General features: G+C 40.4%; 1 protein-coding gene across 1 annotated transcript in view; it reads right to left on the bottom strand.

Annotated features, from left to right (window-relative positions):
- GPD1L (glycerol-3-phosphate dehydrogenase 1 like) overlaps positions 1 to 10,040 on the bottom strand; it is a 24,714-nt gene extending 14,674 nt beyond the window's left edge. Inside the window, exons 1-4 of the mRNA XM_082499161.1 lie at positions 9,931 to 10,040; positions 4,286 to 4,463; positions 2,787 to 2,927; positions 761 to 899 (exon numbers count right to left, since the gene is read on the bottom strand). Of these exons, the coding sequence (XP_082355287.1) occupies positions 761 to 899; positions 2,787 to 2,927; positions 4,286 to 4,463; positions 9,931 to 9,983 (511 nt within the window). The 5' untranslated portion in view covers positions 9,984 to 10,040. The remainder of the gene's footprint in view (positions 1 to 760; positions 900 to 2,786; positions 2,928 to 4,285; positions 4,464 to 9,930) is intronic.
- Between the last annotated feature and the right edge of the window lie 590 nt (positions 10,041 to 10,630).

Raw genomic sequence — 10,630 nt, 5'->3', positions numbered from 1 at the left:
GAGCATGCTGCCACTGACAAATGTTTCTGATCACAAAGAGGTAATTCAACCATTCAAAAATAAGTTCAATGTAAAAGCTGTTAATGAGAGCCAAAAATGCACAAAATGCCAAAAATTAACACTAAAAAAAATAACATGAACTATTATGTATGACTACCTGTATGCGTATAAACACACATGCCTGTCTAGGTAGTGTGAAATCCAAGACTAGGCACATTTTTGTGCTGCAAAGGTGTGCAGACATCAACACAGAACTAAAACCTTGTCTAGCTTTTGGGGGAAACAATTATTTTAAGAAATTAAAATAAGATATTGATACCTTAAAAAAAAAAAAAAAAAACCACAACCCAAACATGCATAAAGGTACCATCTGTGACCATAAAACCTGAGCTGGAGTACAGATTATACAATCATTTGTCCATATAAAGCCATGCAGACCCAAGAAAAATCTTAAGCTTGGTAATAAAGCAGTTCATTATGTGGAGGGTGTTAAAAAGCATGCTTAGCATTTCACTTGCTAAGGTCACAACCCTAGTGAGACGAAGTAAAATTGCAGTCCTCCCTCTCCCTCTATTCCTGGTATTGTCCTAGTACTTTTGGAAGCACAAACTTTCTAGGAAATTCTGCATTAAAATAAGAAGAACCCAACAGTTTCTGATAACTGTCAGCTAATGTTGAAAACGATAAAATCTGAACTATTTGGTGTGGAACTGTGAGGACAGGAGTATGTTTTAAACATTCTTATTACTTGGAACAGTACCTATTGTGGTTTCACAGAATTTCTCTGCTGCCACCTCATTGGCAATGTTAGCTCCCATCAGCACACTGATGTCTATTCCCATCTTCTCTCGAATAATGTCAGAGATCAGTTTGAGTCCCTCCGGGCCTTCATCTATTCCCTGCAGCCAACATTAAATGGAATTACCAAAAAGTCATTCATTAGACACAGTAGAGAAGAAAGCACATCACAATTAGTCTTGTCCACGGGTGGGAGCTGCAACAAAGCCTATTCAGATAGAGACTAATGATGACAGATTTGCTGCCAGTGAAACTTCTGCTACTGTTGTGACCTCACCAAGCTGCCTTCTTTTCATAGGAGGTAGCACCTTAAGAATTAGGACTAAACTCTAGATGATGGTAGGTTTTTATTCCATGCTCAAAGCCCTGATTCTAAGTAGTGCTGAATATTCACCTTTGTTAGTTCAGAATCTCAGCTGTTTATTATCAGTGTATCCATACTAAAACCAGTGAAGCATCATCAGTCCATCAGTTGTGAATCAGGCCTGCACTTGGATTTGATATTGCACCAAAACTCACAAAACAGTATCCCAATAACTTGTTTTCTGAAGACGTATCTGAACTATCAGAGACAGATTCCCTTGTGTATAATAACAACAGTTTACTAGTAGAAACACAGTTTAATCAACTCTTGCGTGGCAGGTGTCACTATTTTACTTACGCTACACTGAGTATGGGCTTTTGGTTTTGTTGTTTGTTTCTTGTTTTTTCAAACATAGCCATTAATCAACACTCTATTAAAGCACTGGTAATCAATAGCCTGAGCAGTAACCACAAGGGAATACAGGTCTAGACTGACTTCAGATATGCTGACATAAATCCTTATTTACTCCACTGATTTTATTAGTTATTCCTATCACTATGGTCATGAGAACATAAATCAAACTTAGCAAATTAAAGGAGAATAAAGTTTATCTTAAGCTTACAGAAGAAAGAAGCATAAACTGACAACTTCAAAGCAATAAACTTAAGGGCATCTGGGACAGTTGTGTAGTTTTGATACTACACATTCAGCTCTTAACACTGCCTTATTTTATCCCTCTACAACATGAAAAGTTTTTCTACGGAATGCAGTAAGGGCACTTGGGAAGCATTACTTTTTCATACATCTCAGTAATATATCAGGTCAGCACTGACAAAATAATACAGATTTGATGGGCTTAGTTAGTCAAACTAAATAGACAAGCTTGCAGTAATAGTGATAGTGGGGTTTTGTTCTTTTTAAGCACAGATCCATAAATGTATCATTTTCCAGAAATGACAGTAAACAAGGGAATGTGTGCTGAGAAAATGGCCTACTCCCAACTAAGGACAAAGCAGCAACAAACCAGAATCTTCCAAACCCTGTGGGAATAGCTTATTCTTCGCAGCTAAACACACAGGGGGGAAAAAAAAATAAAAAAAGCAGCCCATCCATATTTAAAAATTCTCCTGCCACCAAAACTACAAACACTCCAGTGAAATACTTCTTGCATGTCTGCCCCCTCCTATTTTCCTATGCTCGAACTCTCTTTTTGGGCCATGCTGAACAGACTCTCTTGTTACAACATAATACTTGACATGAACAAGAGCACTATCCTCTCAGTCACGTTAAATCCTCTCAGCAGTTCTTAAAATGATCAACTCAGTGTGTGGGATGTGCATTAACAATCAAAGCATTATGCTTGTACTCTATTCTTCATCTAATGATGCATTTGGAAACAACAAATAAAAGACTAGAAAGCTTGGTGGTGCAAAACATATTCACTCCCTCTTTCGTCTTGTGAACAGCCTCATTTTCCTCTTACTGCGAGTGCTAGCCTAAAATAAAACACTGCATAACAATCCAGTAATGACTGAGACAAATTACAATCTTACATCTAGAAAGGTTTAATGGAACAACCAAGTGAATAATGCGAAGAGACTTCTCATATCAAAATATCAAGCCATCTTGTTTTAGAAGATTCCATGACACATTCTCAGTTATTAATGCATAGTATTTATTATACCTTTATGAGTGTTATACCGAGTGCTTTCTTGGGTACACGTCCTGTGATTTCATCGCAGACTTTATGAATGAACTGATGAGGAATGACAAAAACCAGCAAGTCTGCATCCTGTACAGCTTCATTAAGGTTTGGGACAGCAACCTGTGTAGTTTTGGGAGAAAAAGGTCACATAACTTCTTAAAATTAACACTACACACAAGTGTTATCTGGTAAGTAAAAGCACATTGTCTTATACTGAATGCTACAAACGACTCTGTTGCAACATTGAAAATAAACAGTAAAATAAACTCCCCAGAAAAGCAAAAAGACTTTAAGCTTTCAAACAAGCTATTTTATGTCTTGAAAGGGGCATCTTCACAGCCACCAGCATGGTTACTGCAATGAAAATTCAAAATGTTCTATAACATTCAAAGAAGTACTTCGCGTAAGAAAATATAAAATAAGAAGCTGCTTTCTCTTTGACAAAATAATCTCAATTTTTGATAAACTACTGCATGCTGGAAGGCAGTTTCTTTACCTAGTTCCTTATACGCTCAAATTTCTTCCTCAGGCCTCTTACTCCTAGTAGTTTATATTCTCTTTCTCTGTCCTTATAGATCTTGTTTACCCTTTAAGGTGACCTACTTTGAAGTCACTAGCCAGACTCCACTTTTCCTAACACCTGATGACCATCTTAAAATAACACTCAGGTTTAAAATGTAGCACTAAGTTCAGCCTATTGATAAAGAGGATGAACTTGAACAAGCAGGTAGTGGACAGCAGAAACACCACACTTGCTGAAGGCTAGGGAAGTGGTATTTCAGCATTACTGTTAGAGAGAAAAATGCAATGCATAGCAAATCATGTTTTTCCTGCCCAAAATCTCTACTAATTATCAGCTGCTGCAGCTTCTTCCTATAATGTTTTTGGGGCAAGAGTGACCACCTGCCCACCCACCATCACAAAAGAGATGTAGAGTCCCACTGTTCTGCCCTGGCAATGCTACATCCAACATGCTGATCTGACCGCACACAGTTGAAACGCAACTGAGAACCAGATAAATGGCAAACGACTTGCAGTTTTCTTGAGAAATACTCTAACTCTCACCCTGTAATACTTTTTAAACGTTTCAGAGTACTTGAAATCCCTTCAGTTCTCACTGACCAGCCAACTCCCTTCCAAAGCTGGGGCCAAATTTTTTTTAAATGGGTATTTTTTTTAAATGGGTTAATCTTGCCCTCGTTTTCACATTTGCTTCCCCATACAGAAACTGAAGTAACATAAAAACAATAATGAGACTGGGGGAAAAAAAAAAAAAAAAAAAAAAAAAGTATGTGCGTTGGATTTACCTACCTGCATAATTGCATAATTTTACTTGTTCAAATCTCTGATCTCATGAGTAAAATAGCATACAGTCTGAAATATTATAAACCCTAAAGCTGTTAACAAAACAAATTTCTACCTCCGTTCACAGCATGAGCAATATTCCCTCTGCTCCATAACTAGCTTCTGAGCCTTACCACATTATCTGGCAGCTTGTATCCAGGGAGGTATTTTACATTTTCATGTTCATTATTTATGATATCCGTCAGTTTTCTCCCGTTAATATTCTCCTCAAAGACCCACATCTTCACTGTGGAAGCAAACTTTTGCAATTTTTTTACATTATTGCCTACTATTTTGGCAACCGCAGAACCCCTGCAGGAAAGAAAAGAAAAAAAAATATTCTAAAAAAATATGATTTTGCTCTAGAAGAAAGAGATTGTCTTTAAAATAAATAGAAATTCACAGGTTATTTGACCAGTTACTATGTAGCATTTTTGATCTAGTAAAACAAGTGGAAAAATATACCAGTCATTCACACCTGCTGCTTTCTCTCAAATATACCTAGAGTAGGCTGGACTGAAGCATTTACTGGAAACATACTTACTTATTTTGTCTGCTCATTGGCTATCCAGTGAGAGTTTGGGTTACTGTATCTCCACAAATCAAATGGATTATATCTTCAAAGCAGTGGTAAAAGCGATACACTCAATTTTAAAAAATTGATCATTTTCACCTTTAAGAAGCAGGAAGCTTTCTTTGCCAAGATGACTGACCCATCAATTGCTGTACAGTACTGGTATGTATTTAAAGCCAAGAAGCATTTATATTTTGCATAAGTTGTAAGCTTTACGGTTATGCTGCCAACCTCACAGAATTTAACTGTTGCAATGGCATCCTCTGAATTTGCAGGCAGATGATTCCATCACTGTGCCTTGTTTTCTCCCTAAGAACAGCACACAGTGAAATCTGTAGGACGGTGATCAATTTTACTACTCACATCTCTAAGCAACAATGAAATTAATCAGAATTATTGAAAGTACATACAAGAAGAGAAACAAACACAACCTTCCCTTCCATTCCTAGCCTGAATGCTACATGGAACAAAAAGATGCAATTTCATAAATCCTGTTAACCTAACTTCCTTTCCTGGGACAAGAAAGTAGCTTCATAATTACTGACACCAGACAAAAAAAAAAATTAGAAAGCTGCGATAAAAATACACAGAGTCACCGATCATCTGAGGCTTATGTGTAGAAACTGCACACTTATGTTAGGAGTTAAGAACACTTTAACTTTTCAAATCTAGTTATACTCACACACTCCCCTAAATTTATTACCAATGTTGCTTGTAATAAACCCATAGTTGGCAACCAAACTAAATAGATTCATTCTGCTCCAAGAGTTTTTATTATGGCACAACTCATTGTGCTATTTTAAAGATGTGTGCTATCACAGGCCTAATGCCACTTTCTAAGTTGTGGCTGAAAAAAATATAGTATCCTAAGCAGACCTTGAGTTAAACCATAAAACTGTATTTCTTAAAAGACTGGAATTTATTTCTCTAATAGCATTTCACACACTACAAATTCCCCTGGGTTCAGGAGGTGATACAGAAGCCACAATTGTCAGCTATCTCTTATCAACCTCATGTTCTAGATCTGCATACACACAGAGTTGTTTCTGCTGCAATGGTAGACAACGCAACAACTCAACCCCCAAACTTCAGATCCACACAAACAGTATGAATCTCATTCAATACAATACAGGTGTGTGTTCCTCAGAAAGTGCTCGAGTTCCTTGAACAAAAGTACATTTACTATTACAGAGTTATAGACAAAGTCTGGATCCTGGCAAATCACTGTCTTCAGTTTTGAACTTCAGTACAAATTCTGTGTACTTAGTGATGATAGAAAAAGACAGAAATAACTGGTTCAGCAACTGTCTGAGTGGGATTTTCAAACAGTTTGCCAGTATAAAGTTTGGCAGCGTGTACTACTTGAACGAGACATTAATTCCATTACTATTTAACACTTAAATGCCTTAGCTGTCTTTTTCTTTTTTCAGCCTTTGCATGTAGTATTAAAAAAGTGAGGATTTGTCTAGTCTTGGTTCCTGAATTCAAGAAGACTCACCTGACTGGCTTTCTCTGGTTCCTCATTTCCTGTTACAACAACTGTTCTAGGACTGAATTTAAGCACGGTCAAACGACTGACACCAAGTCTAAGATTGCTCTATTCAAGGTGAAATACCAGCTCCCCACACCTGTTAATCGAACGAGCAAGCCTATATTCTCTTCTGTATCCTAATACTCCTCAGACTGTACTCTGAAATAGTTTACTGGGATGTCTGGCTTGTCTTGTATACTCCTGACATATCACAAGGCAAAGGAATGGGAATTCTTGCCAATTTATTCCTAACAATAACAGTTCTAGCATGAGCTAGATTGCAAGACTTGGTGCCTGCAGCAGCTCAGTTACACAAGAAAAACCATAGTGAAAGATTTCCTCATAAACCTTAACCCTGACATGCTCTGAGGGATGGTTAATGCTATTCAACTGATACAACAAGGTAGTTGCATGCCAAACAGCAGTTCTTTTCCTTGCAATGAGTACCAAAGGTATGCCCAAATACAATCACATACACTTATTTAACGCTTCTAAAGAACTCTATCTGACCTCACTGAGCAAGACCATGCAATTTGTCTCCTGCCCTTCACTGTTACAGTGTATCACAGTTGGTCTGCTTTCCCCTCCTCACTTTAAAAGTAAAGTACAAAACTCAGAAAGTCCTAAACTTGCCCTGATACCAGCATTAGCAGAGGTCACAATAGACAAGTACAAATAACATCATCAACTCTAGCTCTACCACTCATCCCTATAAAATGACCTCAGTTAAGCCACAAGTTTTATATCCCATTTTTCTACAAGCCAGCTCCTAGGCAAATGAACTTCTCTACCCAGTAACTTCCAAACTCCGTTTCTGTTCAAGTTGGGCAGACAGATTAATTAAGGACTGGTTCTAGCAAAACAGACAGGGATAAATTCTGCTCACGCACACCTTGTTAACCTCCCTTGGAACTGTTATCTGAAGAGCAAGTTATAGTACATGTCCAAGGCAGCATTTACAGTGCTTAAACTGAATTTGTGCACTGCCCTTGAATCCTGAGGCTCCAAGGCTTATTTCCAAGGAGTACTCTCTTCACAGGCAAGAAAGCTTATTTTATCCCCTATCTTAAAGATACTAGTACAATCACTTATCCGCCAGCTGAGCAACACTAAGTGGGCACAGTCAGCAAAAAGCACAGTTCCTCCTGTGCTTCTATGCCTTGCGAGCCATCTGTCCCGTCCCATGATCTTCCATCAGGTGCCCAGTGACCCCTGCCAAGTCAACTTCATCGTTAAGGTGACCTTCCCCTTAGCAAACTGACCAAACAAGTCTGACTGGAAGTAGTTTATCATCCAAGGTGATTGGCTCAACCCTTCTAAAGGGCCACTGTCATGCCAAGTTCCTTTAGTGGGTTTTTTTCCATCTCAGGTATAGGTTAAAGGGCTGTGAGAAGGCAAAGACTTCCATACAGCTACTGGCCCTTGTGGGACAGAATCATCTCACACAGAACCCCAAAACCCCACACACTCCAAACTGCTAAAGATGCCAAACCCTACTCGGTTCAACTTACGTGCTTACAGTTCAGACAACATGAGTCACACACTCCCACAAACCAGGTTTCAAAAATATATAACCCCAAAACATCAATGATAAGATGCATATCAGTGCTTCAATTTCTTTCTGTTTACCTGCTTTCGAGCATTAAATGATTCCACCTTGGGACCACAGGCCCCAATTCAAAAAGGCACTTACATGCACACAGGTACACAATTCAAATTAAGTCCTATTTAGTCCAATAGTTGTATATATTATTGAATGACAGTGCTCTTTGCAGTCAGAGTTTGGTGTCTGTCATCCCTTGGACTCTGAGGAAGAACCACCTACCTCTCCAAGAATCATTGTTTCCAGAAACATGGAGAGGGGGAGAATAGGAGAGCTGTTGCACAACAAATCATTTGCAATTTAAAATTTTTGATTACTTTGGGTTCTGCTTTCCTGCCACAAAAAAAAAAAAGCCATGCTTCTATCAAATACAAAATAAGCTATCAGTTATTTGAATACATTTATTCCCAAAAGAAAGAAAAAAGCTGATGCTCAATAATAGCAGTATATCTTTCTCTCAGCATCGCAGATATGGGCATTTTGCCACCCAAATATCCATTCCATCAGGCAGAAGCTTTTCTTGTTATTAAACTGATCCAGTGAGGTGAAAACAAAATATATATGCACATGGTTATTGCTAGTAGGTAACACCTACAAATCCTTTCGCTTCTGCAAGTGTTTCACAGCACAGTCAAACTTCCTGTAAAACGTTTTGCTAGATTTCAAGTATGGGAGAACTGGAAAAATACTCCTAAAAGATTGATAAGTCTAACTACATAATTTATTTTTTGCATTGCATGGCATCTTACCCCGTTCATCTTACAAGCTAGGGTAAGGAAAGCAAGAGATGTTGTACTGAAATGTCAGCCATTCCCTCAACAACCCATCACAAAGAAAAACACAACTTGGCAGTTGCTGATATTTTTAACTATGCAAAACAGCACCAAAAGCCAATTGCACAGAGGGGGCAGGGGATGAGCAACAAGTCTAATATCACCTTGAAAAAAGGCTTTTAAGCTTTGTTTAGTAAACTGCAGTACCTTGCTCTACACCAAATTCCTCTGAATTTGGATTTAGTCTTAAAAAACAGAATGTTATCAGAAACAATGTATGCTTAGCATTAGTAATTAAAGTGACAAACTGTGAAGATACATTTATATTACATATTGTACTTAATTTATTCATTGTAAATAGGGATCCAGGGTAAAAACAGCAACCAGGAATAGCAGAGAAATTGAAGAAGCAAGACAAAGGATTATTAACGTGATGCTACTCTTTGAGAAATTATTAGTAAATCTATTGCTTTCAGTGGACACAACGTAAGTTTATTTAAGCCTAATTATAAGCTAGTAGTAGATGCAACAATAAAACCTCGTCTCAAACCTTCAGTTATTTAAGCCTAATCATAAGCTAGTGATAGATGCAGCAATAAAACCTCGTCTCAAACCTTCAGCATGCCTCAGCATAATGAATTTGAAAAAGAAAAGGTATTTCAAGTAACCTAGCATCTCGCAACTCTTCTTTGAGCTACTTTGGAAAACAGCTAACATAGGAAACCCCCAACAACACTTTTGGAGAGAAGTGGACTTGTTACAGAAGCCCTACAGGCAGCGCTTAGTGAGCGATGACCTGCTAGAAAAAAACAAAAACAAAAACAAAACCAAAACCCAAACGTTCAGTATCTTTAACGTCTACGACAATGACATCGGACAAGCCACACAACAAACACCAGGTTAAAAACATCCTAAAACGACTTCTTCACAGAAGAGATGGGTGCCTGCAAGCACACCAAAACAGAGGGCTCGGTTCTGCCGCTTCTGCCTCCGCTTACTTCAGGGCTGCACCTCCGCCTCTAAGGGAGACCGAAGGCTGGCGAAGCCTCTCCACAGCTACCAGCGACACCGTGTTTCACCACCAGCACCGGGGCCGTCGCCTCCGGGGCGCGGCTGCCCTCACCGCCGCCAACCCCTGAGGGAAGCGCGGCCACGGCGCGAAACCCTCCGGCTGCGGGCGCTGGGAGAACGACCGCAAGGCCCGGGCAGGCACGGCCGCGGGGAAGATCAGGCCGGAGCAGCCGGCTGAGGTGTCAGCCCTGTCAGGGGCTGCCGCCCCCCGCCGCCGCCGCACTCACCAGTTGCCCGAGCCCACGATGCAAACCTTGAGGGGCGCCGCGGAGAGCGCCATAGCAGCGCCACCCGCCAATGGCCGCGGCGACGGGTTCCCTGAGGCAGCCGCCTCACGCTCCCCCGCCTACCCGCCGGCAGGGGATCGCCCTCTCCTCCCTCCGCCCCGGCGGCTTGTCGGGAAGTGTAGTTCCGCCCCCGCCTCGATCATTTCCTCACCGGTGCCGGCTCTGTGGAGGGGTCGAGGGCTCCCGCCATGGAAGGCGAGGCTAACGGCAACGGCCCGCCCATTAGCCTCGCCCTCCATGGCGGGAGCCCTCGACCAAAACTGGCAGTCAGTGAGCTGTATCCTTATTGTCACAGTTTTCTGCTCAACTAATACCACAGGTTTTCAGTCATACATGTCACAACAAAACTCTTTCACTCTCTCTGAGCCTCGGAGCAGCACTGAATAGCTTCAGAGTGAATCTGTGAAGAGCCCAGATGTGGAGGAACCAACGTATCAATTAATAAAGCAGGTCAGGCCCGAGGCGGGTGTGTGTGTCTTAATGAGAGAAATATGAGTGGTTTCAAATGCTCCTTTCCCCTCAGCCTTTAGCCGAAATCATGTTGTTCTCTGTCCCCCATACTCCCCCAGGGGAAAAAAAAAACAAAACCACAACCTCCAGATGAGCTGTTGGTTTGGTAAGGTGGTTTTGAAGCATCAAA

This window comes from Vanellus vanellus (assembly GCF_965231255.1).
Source record: "Vanellus vanellus genome assembly, chromosome: 2".
Taxonomy (NCBI): Eukaryota; Metazoa; Chordata; class Aves; order Charadriiformes; family Charadriidae; genus Vanellus; species Vanellus vanellus.
This window is presented reverse-complemented; position numbering and strand designations above follow the sequence as displayed.